This window comes from Rhineura floridana, chromosome 7 (assembly GCF_030035675.1).
Source record: "Rhineura floridana isolate rRhiFlo1 chromosome 7, rRhiFlo1.hap2, whole genome shotgun sequence".
Lineage (NCBI taxonomy): Eukaryota > Metazoa > Chordata > Lepidosauria > Squamata > Rhineuridae > Rhineura > Rhineura floridana.
Window position 1 is genome coordinate 51,849,667 of NC_084486.1, and position 22,311 is coordinate 51,871,977.

The 22,311-nt window shown below is 41.6% G+C and overlaps 1 protein-coding gene across 17 annotated transcripts in view; it reads right to left on the bottom strand.

Moving 5' to 3' along the window:
- ADGRA1 (adhesion G protein-coupled receptor A1) overlaps positions 1-22,311 on the bottom strand; it is a 588,775-nt gene that overhangs the window by 553,984 nt on the left and 12,480 nt on the right. For 5 of the 17 annotated variants that reach the window (XM_061635596.1, XM_061635594.1, XM_061635595.1 and 2 more), the window contains exon 1: positions 18,024-18,623. The exons of 7 other annotated variants lie outside the window; for them this stretch is intronic. In XM_061635596.1, the coding sequence (XP_061491580.1) occupies positions 18,024-18,247 (224 nt within the window). In that variant the 5' untranslated portion in view covers positions 18,248-18,623. Of the gene's footprint in view, positions 1-7,602; positions 7,710-18,023; positions 18,624-19,899; positions 20,438-22,311 lie in introns of those variants that run through there. 5 more of the 17 variants (XM_061635599.1, XM_061635597.1, XM_061635604.1 and 2 more) reach the window with 4 other exon arrangements.

Genomic DNA, 22,311 nt, shown 5'->3' on the forward strand with positions numbered 1-22,311 from the left:
TTGCTTTATTTTTCCAACATAATTTTAAATTAACGCAGTTGTTCATTTACTGATTTATTTATTATAAATACTTTTTGTTTAGTTTTAGTCAAAATACTACAGCCATTTTAAACAGAACATTTCACATAGTCACAGGATATTTGACTTCAAGACTACCACCACCACCCCCTACCCATAAAATATTTGTCACAAACTACAGTATATTTGGTTGGACTATATACACACATGGGAATTAATTTAATTGACCTATAAATTCAGGCTCTCGACTGCTGTGTAATATAGCAAAATGTCATAGGTTACTGTCTCAAATATTGTAAAACATTCCTCTAAATAATAGAACCCTTACAAAAATAATGTATCCATTTGCCAAATTTTGTGGGTTTTCTTCACAGCAGACACTATTATTTTTTTACTCTTAACAAGTTTTGAAATCATGAAATACTCCATGCAGCTTTCATTAGATATGTCAATAATATGCAACAACACTTCAAAATTTAGGGAGCAGAGAGCAGAAAATAAAGAATTGCATGTACTTATCCTATCCTTTCCTGGGAAGATTTTAAGTAAACATGAAAGTAAAAAGGAGCCAATAACCAGCAGATCCCCTAACTGCCTGCAGTCCCAAATACCATAAAAATGTTTCAAGATTCTGCTACTGCGTTCTGGCAAGACAGCTTGCTTTTGAATGGCTTTATAATAGTTTGCACATTGTCAAAGAGAAGTCAGCCAGGTGTTTCAAATTGTTTTCATTTTTTCCAGTGTGTCCCAATGATTTAAAATATTGTTCCCACTGCTCTAGATTAGAACTTGATTCACTCTCCTTTGCTATGCAATTTAGAACTCATCAGTAAGTTAAATCTGATGATGATGCTTCATCCATAATGCTCAATGGCTGGTATTTGGCATAAAAAAGAAAAGAGGGTAAACAAGACTTCAGTTTTGAATATTCATCATCTGAGTGCTCACTTTAAACCTTTTTGCAACAAACTGACTACTTGCATGTATCTGCCATGCGATCTTCTACCCATCCTTTTGTATATGAGTAGCCACTGTGTCTTGGTAGGCAGCTGACCAGTGAATTTATAGCACCTATCCCTCCTAAGCCACTGGCCTAATCTCCACTCTTGCCATTCCCCATCACAGCGAATTCTACCACAGCTCCTTCTAGTCAGTGTAGTACAGTGGGGAAAGGGTTTACTTCCTCTATATTTCATGTGGTACATTTCATATAAGTTCCAAGGATATGCAAATAGAGCTATCACATCTTACATGCAATGATGCACCGTGGTTTGCCATTCTCCCCATTCTTCATTCACCTCAGTTCCCTGCCTTAGTTCCTTGTTCAACCCATAGTTAGAAATAAGAACAGCCTGCAAGATTAAGCCAATAGCCCATCTAGTACAGCATCCTGTTCTCACAGTGGCCAACTAGATGCCCATGGGAAGCCTGCAAGCAGAAACTGGTCGCAACAGCACTCTCCCCCACCTGCAATTCCCTGCAACTGGTATTCAAAGGCATGTTGCTCCCAATATTGGAGATAGAACATAGCCCTTATCCTCCATTAATTTGTCTAATTCTCTTTTAAAGCCATCCAAGTTGGTTGCCATCACTACTTCTTGTGGGAGTGACTTCCAAACTATTTGCTGTGTGAAGAAGTACCAAGGTGCTGGTTTTGACCTATAAAGCCTTACACGACTTGGGACCACGATACCTGATGGAACGCCTCTCCCGATACAAACCCACCCATACACTACGTTCAAGATCAAAGGCCCTCCTCCGGGTGCCTACTCCAAGGGAAGCTTGGAGGATGGCAACAAGGGAGAGGGCCTTCTCAGTGATGGCCCCCAAATTATGGAATGATCCTCCTGATGAGGTGCACCTGGTGCCAACACTGCTATCTTTTCGGCGCCAGGTCAAGACTTTCCTCTTCTCCCAGGCATTTTAGCATGTGTTTTATACTGTTTAAATTTTTTAAATTGTGTTTTAAATTGTTTTTATAAGATCTGTATTAAATTGTGTTTGTTTTAATGTTTTTAGTTACTGTAAACTGCCCAGAGAGCTTCGGCTATGGGCAGTATACAAGTTTAATAAAATAAATAAATAAATAAATAAATAAATAAATACTTTCTTTTGTCTGTCCTGAATCTTCCAACATTCAGCTTCACTGGATGTCCCCAAGTGTTCTAGTGTTATGAGAGAGGGAGGCAAACTTTTCTCTAGCCACTTTCTCCATGCAATGCATAATTTTACACACTTCTATCGTGTTGCCTTTGACCCACCTTTTCTCTAAACTAACAAGCCTCAAATGCTGCAACCTTGCCTTTTGACTTGAGACCTTATCCCAGTCTGCATCTGTGTTGGAATTGCTTTTTAATATGTTTTTAAACCTTTTCTTTTTTAAAAAAGATGTTTTTAAAGCTTTTTTGAAAATGTTTTTAAAGTTGTTTTGTTTAAATATATTTTAAAGTCTGTTTTTATGATGTTTTAAAGTGTTTTTAGTGCTTTTGTTTGCCGCCCTGGGCTCCTACTGGGAGGAAGGGTGGGATATAAGTCAAATAATAAATAGGGGAATTGCTCTACCCTCTGATCATTTTAGTTTGCCTTTTCTAAAGCTTTTCAGCTCTACAATATTTTTGAGGTGAGACAAGCAGAACTGTATTTTATTTATTTATTTATTTATTTATTTATTAACATTTATATGGTACTTGTAAAAAACCTCTAAGCAGTTTACAAAAGACATTAAAACTATAGATGAAATGATTAAAAACAATTTATGAAAAACATTTTTAAATGAAAAAACTCCACTAACATACATCAGCAACTATGCAACAAAAAAGGTTTAAACAGACACCAAAAAGAATACAGTTCCAAAGACAGTGTCAGCACGCACACACACACACACACACGCCTACCTGTCTCTCACAGGGAAAGAGCTTCTTCTGCCTGCCCATTCACTGGCTCCATCTCTCCTGTGTTTTGTGGCTGCGTGGGCTGCTACGCACACATATCAACGAAGATGGCGGTGGAAGCTTCAGCCCCTTAGGGAAACCTCGGCCACCATCCTGGTTAATGGCAGTCCTGCACGCGCAGCCTGCGCAACCGCAAAAGACAGGAGAGATGGGTAGGTGGAGCCAGCAAATGGGCGGGCAGAAGAAGGTCCCTCCCTCTGCTGCAGATCGCTGAAAAGGAGCGCTACTCCCCCCCACCCTATCGAGAGGCCCCCTTAGGGGCCTTTGTGGCTCCAGGGGCCCTCAGTCAGGGCCCAACCTGGCCACCCTTTGGGACCGGCCCTGCCCCAAAAGTTGGTGTGCCATGCTAAAAGAATAATTTCTTACAAGTGTGGAATGAATATTATGTGGCACCTGTAACAGTGCCTGTTCCACACAGCAAAGTGCGTCAGTAGGCACATATGGGGTAAGGTGGTCCCGCAAGTAAATTGGTCCCAAGCTGTTAAGGGTTTTATATACCAATAACAACATCTTCCACTCGGCCCAGTAGCAAATCGACAACCAGTGCAGGTCCCTGAGCAGAGCTGTTATATGCTGACAGGGTCTCCTGTCAGCAATCTGGTTGCAGCATTCTGTACTAACAGCAGTTTCCAGATCAAGTACAAAGGAAACCCCACATAGAGTGCACTGCAGTTATCCAGTCTTGAAATCACCAATGCTTGAACTACTTTGGTCAGGCTGTCCTGGTTCACGAACTGTTGTAGTTGTCTTACTAAGCACAGCTGATAAAAGGCACTTCTAGCTACTGAGACTACCTGGGCCTCCAGTGACAAAGCTAGATCCAGAAGCACCCCTTGGACAGTGTACCTGCTTCTTCAGGGGAAGTACAACCCAGTCTAGGATAGGCAATTGACCAATTTCTCAGACACAGGAACCACTCACCCACAGTGCCTCTGTCTTGCCAGGAGGCAGGCTAAGCTTACTTAGATGTAGAGCTGAGTGTCATCAGCCTCTCCACCTCCCAGACTTGAGAATTTAGCACACACAACACCTCAATCTTGTCTGGATTCAGTTTCAATTTATTGGCCCTCATCCTGGCCATTACCACCTCCAACCATTAGTCAAGAAACTGAACTACCTTTCCTCATTCATATGGAACCATGAGATAGAGCTGGGTATCATCAATGTATTGATGACACCTCACTCCAAATCCTCTCATGATGGTTCCCACTAGCTTTATAGAGATGTTAAACAATATGGGTTATAAGGAGTCCTGTGGGACACTGCAGATCAATTTCCATGGTGCTCCCTTAAAGGTCACCCATTGGAACCTGCCTCATAGGTAGGAGTGGAACCACTGCAACGTGGTGCCTTCTATATCCAACCCACAGAGGTGTTGGGCTGGTGACCAGTAGGCATTACTGTCTCTAGTAGTTTTCCATGAAGCTTGCAAGTGTGAAGACGTAACTGTGGTTAAGGGGGAGTTATGTCTATGCCCTGTCTGGGAACGGACGGCCAGGGCCGTTGCTATGGTAGCCATCTGATAGCGACTGGGAAAGTTCTAACAGAGTCTGTGTGTTGTTTTCTTCTGAATTATGTCTCTGAGCTGAGAGGCTGTCTTTTGTGTTTAGCTATGGAGAGAGATGTACCAGAAGGGGGGTGACTGAAGAATCTCTACATGTATTTACTCTGGCCTTAATGTCTTTCAATAAAGACTCTTAACATGCTCTGAAGAAGTTTCTTGCTCAACTTAACTCCAACGTAATGTATGCTGTTTCACACAACAACGCACACTAGCCAACAGTGGTAGCAGAGGATGGTTACGCTCCACAGCGCATTACACGGGAGTAAGTTGCTGGTCTGAACGGCAGACGGAGTTCCAGAGAGGGCAGGTTGATTGATTGAACCAGACGGAGGTGAGCAACATGGCTGTAAACCAGTCTGGGGGAGGCTTGCCGATGGAACGACTTAATGAAAAGAATTTTGGCAGCTGGAAGCCGAGGATGAGGGCTTTGCTGATAACAGAAGATTTATGGGACGTGATTGAGGAAAAAACCCCGGTGGTACCGACCGCGGCCTGGAAGCGTCGAGACCAGAGGGCGCAGGCGTTTATAATCTTGGCTCTATCGGATCCTCAACTGATGTGTGTGAGAGATGAGCCGTCGGCTAAACAGACGTGGGACGCGTTGCAGGATTTGTCCCAGGAATGGCAGCGGAGGCAGGAGGCGCAGAGAGCCCTGCCCGTGGAGGCTGTCAGAAGCAAGGAGGAGAAATGTGCCGAACCGGAGCAGGCTGTCGAAAGCAGACAGGAAAACAAGCGGGAGCAGCAGCGGCTGAAGTCTTGTTTTGCCAGTGGGGCTCGTGGGCATCTCCATAAAGATTGTGCAATCAAGCGAAACTCCAGGGACGGAGGCTTGAAGCAGGGAAGTGTGAACTTTGTTTGTAAACAGAAGTCTAAAGACTTGGAACAAATTAACTTTATTGTCGACAGCGGAGCAAGCCATATATTAATTAAAGACAGACGTTTGTTTTACGTTTCAGAAGAAGTGAAAGACTTTGTTTTACTTGCTGATGGATCACGGAAATCCGTAAAAGACAAAGAGTCTGGTTTTGTCAGGAGCAAAGACAGGAGGTCTTGAATGTTTTGTGGATGCAGATCATGCAGGGGAGCTGAGCAGTCGTAAGTCAACCTCTGGCATAGTTGTGATGTGGCACGGGTCATGCATTGACTGGAGTAGCAAGAAACAAAATGTGGTTGCAACATCAAGTGCAGAAGCCGAGTATGTGGTCCTATCACAGGCCTGTAATGAGCTACAATGGTTCGCAATGCTCATGCAGGAGATAGGCATTGATATGCAATTTCCGATTACTGTATATGAAGACAATCAGACCCGCATTAAGATAGCCACATCAGAAGCTCATACCAAGAGAACAAAACATATTAGTGTCAGATACTTCCACGTAAGGGATTGTGTGCAGCAGGGGTTTGTTAACCTAAAATTTTGTGACACTAACAACATGGTGGCTGACATAATGACCAAGCCTTTGTGTGAGGAGAAATTTGGCAAACTGGTGACAAGGCTTGGAATGAACCAAAGTTTGAGTGAATAAAGTTTTGAACTGTACTGAGATGTAAGTTTGAACTGTACTGAACTGAAAATGCAATGTACTGAAATGTATTGCACGAGGTATTGTAGTAATGTATGACTGTATGACTATGTATTATGGAAATGTATTTCATGTGTATTTTGCAGTCTTAATGGAAAAAAAGGAAGCTGTTGGGCTGGTGACCAGTAGGCATTACTGTCTCTAGTAGTTTTCCATGAAGCCTGCAAGTGTGAAGACGTAACTGTGGTTAAGGGGGAGTTATGTCTATGCCCTGTCTGGGAACGGACGGCCAGGGCCGTTGCTATGGTAGCCATCTGATAGCGACTGGGAAAGTTCTAACAGAGTCTGTGTGTTGTTTTCTTCTGAATTATGCCTCTGAGCTGAGAGGCTGTCTTTTGTGTTTAGCTATGGAGAGAGATGTACCCGAAGGGGGGTGACTGAAGAATCTCTACATGTATTTACTCTTAAGCCTCTGGCCTTAATGTCTTTCAATAAAGACTCTTAACATGCTCTGAAGAAGTTTCTTGCTCAACTTAACTCCAACGTAATGTATGCTGTTTCACACAACAATGCACACTAGCCAACAAGAGGTGACCCAGAAAAATACAGTGGTAAACTGTATCAAAAGCCATGGAGAGGTTGAGGAGAATCAACAGGGTTGCATACCAGGATGGCCAAGACAGTTTTGGTTCCATATATGGGCTGAAGCTAAAGTGAAATGGGTCCAGATAATCCACTTCTTCCAAGTATGCCTTCAGTTAGGCCACCATCACTGTTTTGACAACTTTGTCCAAGAAGGGGACATTTGCAACTGGGCAATGAGTTATTTAACATTTCTGGGTCTAACAAAGACCTCTTAAAGAGGGGACACACCACCACCTCCTTCAAAGCAGATAATACCTCCCGCTCCTGCAGCAAACCATTAATTGCTCCCTGGACCCACTTTGAGCCCACTTCTGAGCCCAGCACAGAAACCAAGTGGGCTGCCAAAGGTCTCCATATCCAACACAGAAATGCAGCAGGATGTTGCAAGAGGGACAAAACATTTTTCCATCTCAGCTAGTTCTCAGCAGGCTAGTAAAAATACTGCAGCTTATTTACAAGACCAATGTCTTATTTATAAGACCAAAGATCTTCACACCTTTTGTACACAATAAAATTAAGACACTATTTTTATCCAATTAAGACAAAGATAAAATTGAAAATACAGAATAAAGCTCTGGTGTACAAGGATGAAGGATATTGCCTGAGCTTCATATTTTATATACATATAGAAGAATTCAGTTTCCTGGTTCATAGCAATTGCATTTCCTGAAAAGAGGGGGAGGATTCTTTGTTTTATATTGTTTGGACATATGTTTGGTAGTATACTGCATTTCCTGTAGTCCTATCATGGGATGGGAATAGCTAGATCTGGTGAAGGAGCTAAAGTGTCAATGACCTTTCATCTTTATTTTCCATCCTGGATAGAGATGGAAAAGTCTAGCTGTGGAAGACTTGGCTAAACAAAGGCAGCTGCAGTTACTTCAGTAAAGGACATACTTACTGGGAAAAGAAATGTAGGCTGCAACCGAACAGTTCCATTAGCCAAGACAGACCCCAATCAGATAAGGAGAAAACTAAGAAAGTTCAGGATAGGAATCTGTGTTGTGAGCTTCAGTCCAACTATCAGGCTAGAAAGCAGAACTGGGATGAGACTGGAGGGGAGAAGGCAACACTGTAGCAGGAAGCGACTCACTGAAACAAGGAGCAACTGCAGAGAGCACCATACTAACAGGAATATTAGGAAAGAGTTAAACTGAAGACATTGAATGCAATCAAGACACTAGGAATAAAAAGTAACTTCAGTGAGCATTAGAGCAATAAGAAAGTAAATGCCAAAAAGATAGAGGAAGTCAGGCTTAGACAGAAAATTACACAGACCACCTTATAGGCCTCCAAGCATCCTGCTTTAATGCATTACAATGAGCTTACCAAAACCGCTGTGTAAGCAAGCATGTGGAGTTGTTCCTTAACGACCGCCATATAACCAACTATTTTCATTTAGAGATGGTCCCTAAAAACATTAAGTGGTTTTGCGTGGCCTTCGGAAGAAGCACTGCAAAGGCCATTAGGCGTTCTTCATTTTACTACATCCTTCTTGGACTAGTATCACACAGCTGTAGCTCAGTGGCAGAGCAACTGCTTTGCAAACGGAAGTTCCCAGGTTCAGTCCCCAACATCAGAAAAGACTCCTGCCTGAAATCCTAGAGAGCCCTTGTCAAATCACTGTAGACAGTCCTGAGCTTGATGGCCAGTGGGTCTGACTTGGTATAAAGGCAGCTTTCTATGTTCCCAAGACAAGAACCAGCAGCCAATAGAACCAAAAACATGTTCAACCATAAAGGCTGGGATCAGAAATTTAAAGGGGTCTTGGGACCAGATACTTAGGCAAAAGAATCACAGCAAAAACAGATAAAGGGCCTGAATTCCAGATTCAGGAAAAAATGAGAACCAGAGAAAACACATGCTTGGAGTTCAGGAATCAGAAGCCATACAAAAGTTAAGGGTAGGAAGACAGAGAAGTAAAAGGGAGATCCCCATGACTATTTTTCTCCAACAGAGGTCCAAGGATCACTTGTGGGATATGGTGCATAAGAATAATTGGCAAGAGAGAGAAAAGGGTTAACATGCCCATAGAAAGCAGTAAGGAGGTAACACCAGGAGAGAAAAGAATTTATGAAACATCTGTTGTTTCTAATGTGTCAAAATTCAGCTTCCAGGTTAGTGATAATCAAATACTGAGTCAACTTTATAAAGGGGAAGGGGTAGTGTTGTAGACAGTACCCTGTTTTATTGTTAAACAGCAAGATATCTCACAAAACTGAGGGGGAAATGCAGTTTCATACACTCCTATACCTTATACTCCTAATTGGCTACTTCATAAAATGTATTGTGGAAATAAAATGAAAATATTGCCTAAAATCTGTGAGGAAAAATATCTTTCTAACAGAAAGAGCTCTAGTTTGCTTTGAACTTTTAAAACACAAACACACATACACTTATTTATCAGCACATATGCTAGAAATATTATTCATAAACTGAAACCCAAGACAGAGGAAAAGTCTCGACTTTTCTTTATTACAGTAGCACCGCCAAAACAACAGAGAGAGAGAGAGAGAGAGAGAGAGCATGAGACAATCCTAAGCACTTAAAAGAAAGGAAAATAAAGATTTTTGTAAAAAGATAGCATATTGCACACAAAAAACAACCCCCCCCCAAAAAAATTGCAAAACAGTGGCCTGACATGAACAAGCAGCACACAGCTCAGTCATGTCTCTCCTCTCCCTCTGGGAAGAAATGAACCAGAGTGTAGGCTTAGCATTGCGGCCTATTGCCGAAATAAAACACAAACACAATTCATTGGGTTAAATCATGGGCCACTTTATTAAACGGAATCAATTAGAATAATGAACCTGCAGAGGGGAAATCAAGTGCGGGAGCATTCTGATGATCCAGGCAAAGCCTGCTTGCAGCCATAGGGCAACCAAACCTTGCCTGAGCCCGGGGCTGCCCTGTGCCAGACCCCCAGCTCAGGCCACACCCAGAAGATGTGTAGGGGGTCCAACCCGCATCACCGCCCCCCGGAGCCGTGAAACTCCGAGCGGATGAGGCACGTTGGCCCCAAAGGCGGCCCGTGTTCTTAAATGGCCTTCAGCCGCCCCGCCTCCTTACTGTGCGTCACGACGGCTCGCCGGCGCGCCACATGCACCCACACACGCCCTTGATGGCGGCCTGGCTTCGGCAGCAGCCGCAAACACGCCCCTTTGCCCGGCAGGTACCGGGCACGGAACGGGATTATATGCAAAACATTCAATTCAGTGCCTTTCACAGTTTTAAGGTTGTGCATAGTTTAACTGTATTTTAATTGTATGTTTTTCTATGTTTGTAACTACATGTAGTTCTATTTGTAAGCCGTCCTGAGTTCCAGTTTGGAAAAAGGGCAGGGGTAAAAATAAAGTTTCAATTCAACTCAAAACAGCTCTAATGTTTTGTTTCACTCCAAACAAACCATGAGTAGAAGCCTAGATCTGTTCGTTGCTTACTGCTCCCGGTTTAAGAGATAAACCAGTGCTCTAGTTTATTTCCTCTTTACATGGACAGGGAGGGGATCAGTGGGAGAAATTGAACAGTGTGCACTGTCACACTGCTCATTTTCTGTAATATGTGGTTTACTGGAAGCGCCAACAAACACTAAACCCAGTACAACCATGAATATGAAGGAAGGAGCTCTGTCATAAATCCAATGCTACTACTACTACATACATCTATGAATCCACTCAAGTTTATTGGAATATGCATCTTGGGTGAAAGCCTGAGAAACTTAAGCAAATGAGGTGTCATGTTAGCCTCTAGTAGAACTTAAGTTCTGTTGAAATCAATAGTATGAATGAAAGGAGGATATTCCTAATCTATTTTATGTAGTTAGGCACAAAAATTATGCTCTTCACATAACACTATTCCATTCTCCATTTGCTGTTCTGGTGACTTTCAGACCTAGCACTCAAGAGTCATTCGCAATGTGCTCAGAAGCTGGTTGACATTATCAAATACCAAATTTGTGTAGGGTCTGAAATTGTAGATGGCGTCCTGTCAAAAAAGCAAAGGAAACTTACAACTACAAGCGTTCAGCCACCAGTTTCACTTCTCTTAGATAAACATCTCAACTTATTTTATGAGTGCAGCACTCTTTCTAGTAATGTATATATAATACTGTAGATAATAGATGTGGAAAAATCAAAGTGCTTAATTGGATGCCACAAGTGATTTTAAATCATAGAGTCATGAAAGGAGATAGGGGGAGGACAGGAGAGAGAGATTTGACATGTTTTATTGTTACAAAAACAACAAACAATCAGAGTTCATTACGGCTTCCCAAACTGTTGGTCAAAGAACAACAAACAGAGGAATAAATCCCAAGGCCCTGACTAGTGCAAATCCGGGTCTCTCAGGATGGAGAAGGAATAGTCGGGAAAAGGAAAGTAAAGACACAGGGAAGAGACAGTAAGTGGGGTCCATGGGAAAGATATGATATCCAATCAACCAGGAGGCTGGGGGAGGTGCGGAAGATCTAATAATTTTAGGTAAAAGGAGGGTTTTCTCAGAGATAAACTGATAAATATAAAGCTTCACTAAGCTGCTTACTTTACCCAAATATACAGCTTTGAAAAAAGTATTTCTGGAAAAGAACATTTTAATCTCATAACCATAATAAACTTTAAATAAAAAGTCCCGTCTTGGGATATGCAGAGTATATTATTAACTGTGCTTAAATATCAACAATTCTGCCCCAGTTCTTATTACTGCATCTACCAATAATGCAAAGGAACAAAATTCATGCTAAATATGTGTATATTTTAAACACTTTCTAAAGTATCCACAATAGCCTGGTTCACATGTCACAGTAAGCTGAAATAAACAATGATTTACCATGAACAAGCAGCATCCCAGTGCACACTGCTCCATTGTGCCAGCTTTGCTCTGCCCAGCCTAGAGCCAGGAAACAAACCACAGAGCAGCTCAGTCAGTGTTATGTGTGATCCAGCAATTGCAGTTTGTATCTCTCCAAATAAAACACAAGCAGAAGCAGAGAATGAAACCTTTTGCTGGTGATTTGTTTGGAAAGAAACAAGCTACAAGTGATAGTTCACATGTTAACACTAAGCCAGCCACTCCAAGGTTTGTTTCCCAGTTCCAGGCAGGGTGCTGCAGCCATGACTGAGCAGTGTGCACCAGCATACTCTTCATCCACAGTACACCAAGGCTCATTTCTGACCATGGCTTACCATTACAGGAAAACAAGGCCAATATAATGCATAAATATTCCCCAAATATTCTGCCATAAATGTTAAACTAAGAAAAAAACATTTTATTGAAGTTGCTTTCTGAAACACTATATTCTTCTGATGTGTTAAACATGTGGTACAAACATCCTAATTAAACACACTTATGATATTCACCAGAAGATAATAAAGTACAATAAAGTATGATTTTATAGTAATCATACTAGTAATTACACATGTTGCAGCAGTTACGGTATTACCACTGTTAGAAATAGTTGATATAATTCAATGAATGTTTGTAATAGCTCTATTTTGTTAGAGTCAGTGGCCAAAGAAAAAGTCATCTATAAAGCCCAGGAACAGAGAACCTTTGGCCTCCAGATGTTGCTGAACTACAACTCCCATCATCCCTCACCACTGGACATGCTTGCTGGGGTTGATGGGAGTTGTAGTTCAGCAACATCTGCGGGCCAAATGGTTTCCCACAGCTGCTGTTGCCAAACACTTGACAGCAATGGGTTGGATCCAGACTTAGGCTGCAATCCAATACACACGTGGGAGTAAGTCCCATTGAAACCAATGGTGCTTACTTCTGAGTAGACACATATTGGATTGCAGCCTTAGTCATGCTTAGAGTAGGCTCACTGAAATACCTTTGATTTGAATGGGTCTACTATAAGTATGACAAGGTCTGGATCTAACCTAATATATGGAGTAACAAACTAACATATCAGTGAAAAATACAGTTATAAAAAATCAAAACACTTTTAAATCCCATACTGCTAGAACTGCAGAGTTTCCACTTCTAGGGACATGAATTATTAGTGAGAAAGGCATGCATGGAGAATATTTTAAACAAAGTACCCTTTTAAACATCAATAAGGCAGAGCAGCTGCCTAATCATCTCAGCTGGGTTCAACTGCCAGTACGCTTCTTTAATTTATGTGGTTCTCACACTCAACAGCCCAGACCATCATAAGATGTACAGTTTCTCAAACCTGTTAATACAAATCAAGGCTTGAAAGCTCTCTGGAACTCAAACACAAGATAATGGCCCACATTTGCAAACCGTCTAGCAGCAGTTATGCTTAATCCTGCTGCATGCATTTGACTCAATTTAAAACAGCAATTAATTCGTAAGTTCCTTTTCCTCCAATAAACCAATTATATCAGCTGACTATCAGCTGACTAAGCATGTTCCATTGTACATCAGTTAAGCCAATTATTTTGTTAAGATGTTTATTTCTTCGCATTTGGACGCTTCTTAAGATATTGTAACCAAATTTGGCATGATGGTCCCTGAGATCAAGGAACAGGTTTTCATCTATGTTTGGATACAACTGGATGCCATTTTGAATCAGAATGGCAGATTGGACCTTTCAAAATTGCACTGATTTTAACCACCCATTTTTAAAATTCCCTTCCCCCCCCTTTTTTGGTTTCTTAGAATTTCCGAGCAATGACAGGAATGAGGCTGCTAGTCGATTAGTTGATGACAACATTTCTTCCAACCACTTCCTAACCATGTATTTGCCAAGGTATATATCTGTCTGCCACATATGAATAATATCTGCAAATACACCAAATATTACATTTCAATGATAACCAAATAACAACTGAAATTAGCAACAGAACTGGAAACCCCAATAACATTAAAAATAAATTTGCAACTACTAATACATTAGACTCAAAATAATCTAGGAAGGGGACTTAAATCTAGAAATCTCAGATACCCAATGGAAACAACAATGGGCAACCCCCGTTAACATCTATCCCAACTGCAATTAGGGAAAGTATGTTAAAAATTAAACATCGCTAGCACCTAACACCAATCAACTTAAGCAATATAAGTAAATCTCTAAGTAAAAATATTTGGAGAAGATGTGACACATTTGGTGTCTTTCTACATCTCTGGTGGAGTTGTCCCAAAATGCAAAGTTTTTGGCAAGAAATAATTTCTGAAAGTTCACGAATTACGAGTAAACATATTACAGCTACTCCCCAGTTAGCCCTATTGTCTATATTTGATGGAAACAATGTGAATTTACTTGAGAAAGACATAAATACATACTTTATGGTAGCAGCAAGACAATCAATGAGCAGACACTGGAAAACTGGAACTGGACTAACCCTTAACAGATGGTATCACAATGTCTGGCAAACAGCATTGGCAGAAAAACTCAGACTAAAAACTGCCAGAGGACAAAAAAGTGACTTTGAAACACTGTGGTTCATCTTTGTTTCATTTGTAAATACCTTGCACTCAGCTCTAAAACTGCCAACCACCCATGGCTCCCTGTGGAAGGACTCAAGCAACTAACAAAAATGAATCTACCAAAAGCAAGACTCTATTTGGGCTTCTGTATACCTTTGTTTGTGTTCTTTTTACTAGTTATTGTTTATTTGTTTGTATTATAAAAACGTAAATAAAATATTCAAAACAAGAATAATATCTGCAGTATCAGTAATGTGGTAGTCATGCTACACTTGCCAGTGCACCCATCTGAATCTACTCACTGATGCACCCTTTCTTATGATCTGGCCAGTTAATCTAGATTTCTACAGATCTAAGAAAAGAAATCTTGGTTTATTAAAACTGTATCATTGCATAAAATTATTTCTATTGTTTTAAAATGTGTTATTGAATCTATAACACACATTTCTTTTATTCACCCCCTGTAGTCTCAGTTTGTTAAAACAATATGAGATCTTATGTTCCATATGCTGCAGCTCCTTCTCTATGCGCCAATAAAACTGAATGAAAACAGACACTGTCTGCATGGCAATGCTCTTTCCCAGGTCTTCCACACAGCTGGAAAAACACATCTATGATCACTGATGTTTGCACTTTTTGTTACCAATTTCTGCAGCTGGCCAAATGACACACAACTGTAATTTAATTCATCATAAACACTTTCTCTGCAGAAAGTATTTAACACTTTCAATCAAACTTGTCAGCTGCCATGTTCAACTACTGAAACAGGCATTTTGCTTCTTTTAGATACTCAATTTTTTACTTTAACTTCCATTTTATATTCCAATATTAGTTTTTAATTACTTTCAAAAGAAATCCATGCACTACAATGTTCACAAAATGAAAAGTTACCAATTTAAGAGCTCTAAAAGGATTTCCAAATGTGACATACAGTAAATGCGTTTGTCCTTTTCATAATACATAGACTTTTGAAAATGTTATGTTTTAATAGTACTGCACACAGGATTACATGGGAGCAAATGTACATTTAATATACATTTGTATCATGTTCATCTTAGGCATTCAACTGATTTTTTCCCATCATTATTTTTCAACCAGTTCACTTGCTTCCTCATAACAGTCCTATGGGGAACAGTATTAAATTTGTCAAGTGTGCTGCATTCAACAGATGGAAACAAAAAATATATACATTTTTACAAGCTAAATATGACAATGTATTTCTAAGCATGCTTATTTGGAACTAAGTTCAACTGAAATCAATGGGTCTTACTTCCAAACAAACACTACATAAAGGGGGTAGGGGTTACAAGATATCTGATCAAACAATTCTATGTTTTTAGAAGAAAACAAAGAAAGTATTTTCTACATGAGAAGAAAGTATTTTCTACATTGTTTTTTGTTTTTAGAAGCTTCAGAGACTCATTAACATGTTTCATGACAGATGCTTTTGGAGGTCACTGATTCACAGGGTTGCCATAAGTGTAATCGACTTGAAGGCACATAACAACAACAACAACAACAAACAAGACTCATTACATTCAATGGGATTTACTCCCAACTAGGTGTGTGTAAGATTGCAGCCTAAGTCACAGGCAAGTTAGGATGTTGTATTCTTAATAAAATACAGAATAATGCTAAATCATACATAATTTTACAGTGTTTGAAATATTTCATGGTTGTAGTTCCAAATGCAGTTAGCACATCTGTACCTTAATGAGAAATAGATTCCCAGATGAACAATAAGAACAGAGTAATTCAACTGCTTTCACAAAAAGTTGTCCATCAGAGTACATCTGTACATTTCCAAGCATAAGCTCCACAGATGTTGTAAGTTACTATTTTTTCCAGTTGTCTCTCTAAAAAGTGTTGACTTTAAGACAGAAGTTCAGCAAGGACTGGAAATGTTCACAGCATGAAGTGTCAACAAATAGATTCAGCGGTACAGGATGAGTTGGGTGAAGGTATGATTTAGGGAACGAAGTCATACAGATGGCAACTCTTGGGTCTATTATAAGTAGATTACATCAACCTATTCTTATAGTTCATTCAACACACCAGTTAAGCTTTAAAAAGACTGTGCTTGCTGCAATCCTAAACATACTTACCTGGGAGTAACTCCCATTGAATTCGATTGAATTTACTACTGCATAGATGCGATAGCATTGTAAGTATCCCACTGAAGTTGAGGTACATTAGATTAAATTAATCTAATGTATCTAATCTAATATTTTGCCTTAATTGGGCTTTGGGTCAGACTGTAAAGATAGGCTTTATGTCAAAGACTGCACTACAATTTAAATTCAGTTTAGTTGTGAAGTTGATCCACCTGCTAATTTACAGCCCAATCAATATTTACTTAGATGCCAAGTCCCAGTAATTTCACTGAGAAACTTCCAAGTAAATACAGTTATGAAATCAGAGTTATGTTCATTTTAGTTTAAGCAACAGGCAACTATAGCTCAAAAAAGTGTATTTTTAACATACAAAAGAAGATGCTAGGTCAGAAAGGGGGTGGGAGCATGTGGCAAGCTCCAAACAGTTAAAATGGACATCTAAAAATATGATCAGTATATCTCATTTCTCAAACCCAGTTTAGAGAAGGCCATCAATTTCAGTAAACAGCCCTTATTATGCAGTGCATTTTTGACTGTTATCTTTAGGGTCTGAAATTATCCTCTGTCAGATTTAAAGATGCCTCAGTTGATATAATCAGTATTGTGGAAGTATTATTTGCAAAACCACTGGGCAAGGCAGTGTACAATTTACTTCACAGTACACATTGCTCCCCTAAAAGCAAACAAAATGCTATAAAGAATTTCCAGAAAGGGAAGAAAATTAAACTTCTAGTAGACAAGCCTTAAGAAAGAAAGAAAGGAAGGAAGGAAGGAAGGAAGGAAGGAAGGAAGGAAGGAAGGAAGGAAGGAAGGAAGGAAGGAAGGAAGGAAGGAAGGAAAGAAGAACAGCACAGTTCAAAAATCACAATTTGACCTGAGTCCTCCATAATTTTATTTATTTATTTATTCCCTGTCCTTCCTCCCAGTAGGAGCCCAAGGCGGCATGAATGATGCACCAGGCTATTATTATTCCTCTTTCACACCAAAACATACCCAGAGAGTTTCTTCCTGTCAAACCTCTCTTGAAGGGGGCATAAGACATGGGTCATTTAAGAGTATGCTTAACTATTAGGGTGGCATCTCTTTGCTAGGTGAGATTGTCATTTCTCAATTGGAAAGGAATCATTTGGGGAGTCAAAGTTTTCATGTGACCCTGAGAAAACCAAGATCCTCCCACTGGAATTTAGGATGTTATTGGGAAAGAAGGGATCCCAGATGTTTCAGTAATGCCCTTGTCTTCGTACTCCCCGCATACACACACACATTATACAACTATATAATTTTCACTAAGCATATCCATTCTGTTGGGAAGTGTGTACGATAACAGGTCCTCCTTTTTAGCTTTAGGTGAGTCCTGACGTGAATGACTGAACTCCATTGCTCGAGTACCAGTCCTTGCAGACCTCTTCCGCTGGCGGCAGCCCCTTGACAGCAGGATTTCCTTTCAACACCACCGCCGCCCCTCGTCACAACGAAACTTCTACAAGCTGCCCTAAGCCTGATAATACTGCACGCCTTAAACATACTGAGCTATAACTGTGTTCCCTTGAAATCAATGGAACTTAAGGCAGTATGTAAACATGGGAGGGACCTCACACGCGCCCATTCTCTACCAGCGTAATCACCAGAACTACATAAGGCTCAGTAAGAGAATCCAGAATCTGTTTTCAGTGCTAGAACGTCATCAAGCCTGTGAAACACAGAGGCTTGTCTCTGAGCATGTGCAGAGTATCTCCCCCTCCTCCCGAGACTAGAACCCGGGACCTGCAGGCTGACTAGAGACCTGAACGCACACCCGCTTTCTTCTCTTACTCACAGGGACACCGTGCGGTTGGGCAATAAGGAAGGCTGCAAAGTTTCCACCAACTCTCCTCCGCTGCAGACAACTTTGATGCGGACGGTTTGACGGCCGGGTCCCTTGGACCGCTCGGCGGCGCAGAGGCAGCTGTCAACGACGAGGTCCGGGCAATTCCTGTTGGCCACCGACAGCCCCGACACAGCGGCCGCCACCAAGCAGAGGCAGCAGCACAGCCCGTGCATGGCGAGGGCGAGCGGCGGCCGCCACTCCGGCGGCGCCTCGGCTCTCCTGCGTTTGGGTGTCTGTGGAGCAATAGGAGGAGGTGGCGGCGGCAGCAGTTGCTGAAACTCTCATGGCATAGTCGGCACGCACAGCAGCCCGTGGCAGGCAAAGGGGGTTCACTGTCCACCACCACGCCTCCGCCTCCTTCTCTCCGCTGCAGTGGGCATGGGCGGGGAGGCGCCCCCTCGCCCTGACAACGCCGCTGGGCGGACCCCACCGACAGAAACTTGGCTCCCTCTTTGCAGTAGCAACACGCAAAGCCGCCCGCCTCTCAGCCGCTCACCGGAATATTTTTTCCCCTTTTTTAAAAAAAGTGTGGCTGAGGAGAAAAGGTTGGCGGCGCCTCCCGCCGGGCAGGGATCCGGCCAGTAGGTGGCAGCAGCTGGTGTCAAGCCTTGTGGCCTGTCCTGGCAAGGCTCGTCTTTTCAGCCAGGTAGAGGGAAGGACAGCGACGTCCTCCTCTGGGTGGGGTCAGCTGTACCACTAGCGCCCTCTGTCATATGACCCCAGTCACAAAGAATGCAGGCTTTCAGCCTGGATGGTGGTAGAGGCGAAAGAGGCATCTCTCACAGTAACATGTTCTGAACAATAAGCAAAGTTCTAAGGTCCTTCGGGAAAAAAGTCAAGAGGGCTCATTTAGCAGGTGAGCCTGCTGCACACACAACCTGCACTTATGTTTAAACCGGTTGTTATTTCTAGCTAATCCTTTTAACAGTGTGGACTTATGTACGTTGATTCAGAAGTAAATCTCTCTGAATTCATTGGGACTTACTCCCAGGGAAGCATATATATTATTGGTGCCTAAGACTTATTACTGTGTGCTCACACTTGGCAACAAATGGGTGCTTGCTGCTGTCACATGGCCCTCTGTCCACCAAAGGGACAATGACCACTTTCCATGATAAAGACAGAATAGGGGGATGTAGGTCCCATGACTTTAGGGAGTACAACAATCCTCCTTTCAGTAAGGAGAATGGAATCTTATATGTGTTGCTTGCACTAACGGGATATAAGGTTAACAACACACTTTCCAATATCTCTGACAGGTTTATGTAATGCTGTTTACCTTCTATCATGTGCTAAGTACAGCCGAAGTCAACCAAGTAAAAAGTATAGTCCAAAATAGAACCAGTAGTCAAATGAACTGCAACTTCAACTGTTCTTTATCAGGCACTCTGGTTCAAAGGCTGGCATGTAAGAGGTGTCCAGATTGAGGAGTACCACCCAGTCTCTGATCATAATATCAGGTAGTAGCATGGGATTGGCTCTCTGTTCTCACCTGATTCCCAGGATCAGGATGATTCTGGGTTCTGTGTTAATAGCCCTAGTCTATCATTCTCACTCATATGATTAACAATCATATGAATAGGAAACAAGGATTGCAGACGATAGTTCCACCCTTTCCATCTAGTCTCCCATCTTTCCACAGAATGGGCTGATCCAGAAGGCGCTGTAGAAGAGGCATAGTGTGTTAGTGCAGTCATATGGGACTGATACAAGGACAACTAGAAGTAGGACCTGGTGTCCAGTACCATATTCCTACACGTAGCATGAGAAAGAATCTCCTATCTTTCCACATTCAGCAAAACAGAAACAACAATGGAGGAAGAGGAGAAATACTAACAATTTTTATATAGTGATATACACATCATTCCCATCTGATACACAAGGTACTTTATAAACAAAAATAATAATACATCAATAATAAAAGACACATAAAATATTAAACATGTTTTTAAAAGGTAAAGGAAAAAATATACTCTAAAGGCAAACAAATGGCATTAGAGAATAAAACAAACTGTTTCAGTCATTTTTTTTAAAATGGGATATCTTGAAGAATACCTTGAAGAGAGAAAATAAGTTCCATGCTATGGATCTACCACAGCAAAGTTACAAAAACATGATGACTTGCAGTCGGATCTTATGCATGCTTACTAGTATGCGAGTTTCACATACGGGACTCACTTCCACGTATGCATAGGAGGTGTTACAACCCTACAGTGCGACAGAAGGATCTCCAAATAACAGACAGTGTCTGAACACAAATGCCAGGCTGAAGTTTCACAAGAGGGTTTCAAATGGATCAGGAGGTGCAGTGAATGCTTTTCAGATTTGCAGATGAAATAACATTGGGAGGGATAGCTAATACCCTGTAGGACAGAAACAAAATTAAAAGACATCATGATAGGTTGGAGCATTGGGTTGAAAACAACAGAATGAAATTTAACAGGGATAAGTGCAAACTCCTACAGCTGGGGGGGGGGAAGCAAGTGCACAGTTATAAGATGGGGGATACTTGGCTCAGTAATACTACATGCGAGATGGAACTTGGAATTATTGCTGATCACAAGCTGAATATGAGCCAACAGTGCGATGTGGCTGTAAAAAAGGCAAATGCTATTTTAGGCTGCATTAATAGAAGTATTATTTTCCAAATCTCCTGAAGTACTAATTCCCCTCTATTCAGCACTGGTTAGGCCTCATCTTGAATACTGCATCCAGTTCTGGACATCGCGCTTTGAGAAAGATGCCCACAAACTGGAACAGGTTCAGAGGAGGGCAACAGGGATGATCAGGGGACTGGAAACAAAGCCCTATGAGGAGAGACTGAAAGAACTGGGCATGTTTAGCCTTGAGAAGAGAAGACTGAGGGGAGATATGAGAACACTCTTCAAGTACTTGAAATGTTGTCACACAGAGGAGAACCAGGATCTCTTCAAATCATCCCAGAGTGCAGGACATGGAATAATGGGCTCAGGTTACAGGAAGAAACAAAAGGAAAACGCACCAAACTGAAGGCAGGAAAGAGAGACAGGCTCTGGTGCTGAGTAGATTTATTATAAACTCAACGCATTCAGTGGTTTGTGTTTAGTGTGGAGCTGGACAAAGAATTTGCATTGCCTGGATAGAGTAAAGAAAACAGATCTCCAATGCTCCTGAAGAAGGATAATTCCGAAATGCATTGAGCTTATAGTAAATCTACTCAACATCAGAGCCTGTCTCTCTTTCCTGCCTTCAGGTTACAGGAAGCCAGATTTCAACTGAATATCAAGAAAAAACTAAGTGTTAGAAACATACGACAATGGAACCAATTACTTAGGGAGGTGGTGGGCTCTCCAACACTGGAGGCATTCAAGAGGCACCTGGATAGCCGCCTGTCAGGTATGCTTTAAGCTGGATTCCTACATTGAACAGGGGATTGGACTCAATGGCCTTATAGGCCCCTTCCAACTCTACTATTCTATGATTCTATGTAGCCAGACTTTATAGCATAGATCAGGAGTCACCAGTGCCACACCAATGGATACCAATGAGCCTGCCAGTACCTCCCACAGCTCCTGTGAAATATTTCCACAAAAGTCCACAATTGAACACAAAGGAGCTTACTTCTGAGTAGAGATGTATTGGATTGCAGCCTAAGAGACTGTTTGTTTTTCCTGTTTAGTTCCTATTTGCATTGGCTCAGCTTCATCTACCATGAACATGCGCACTTAAACATGGCAACATTTCATTGGATGCCAAAACTGGACCACACTCCTCTTCTAAGCAGAGGAGACATGCAGTTTCTCTCTGTGAGCAAATACAGAGTGGCTAATGTACATGCCTTTTCCCCCACTGATGGAGTGGCTGATGAGAGGGAGAGCATGCCTGAGCCATTTTGTGGTCCTGTCTTTTATTCTGCTCTTTTAGATGTGGCAGCCATTTTGTGTTATACTATGCCCTCCTTGGCAGCCATTTTTATTATACCACACCCCTATGGCAGCCATTTTGTGACTAGTGTCCACAGCACTGTCTCAAGATTCCAAATGTGTCTACTGACAACTCCTGGCATAGATAAAGAGAAACTATCCCACAACAGGGAGCAAATGAACTACACACCACATCACAGGAGGCCAACAGAATGTTGATTCCACTGTAGGTACAAACGGACATGCTGTGTACACTCTGTTTCTTTTTACCTGTCACTGAAGTGCATAATATTAATGGGGTTCTTTCCAACAATTGTTCTATGCAGAACTGACAA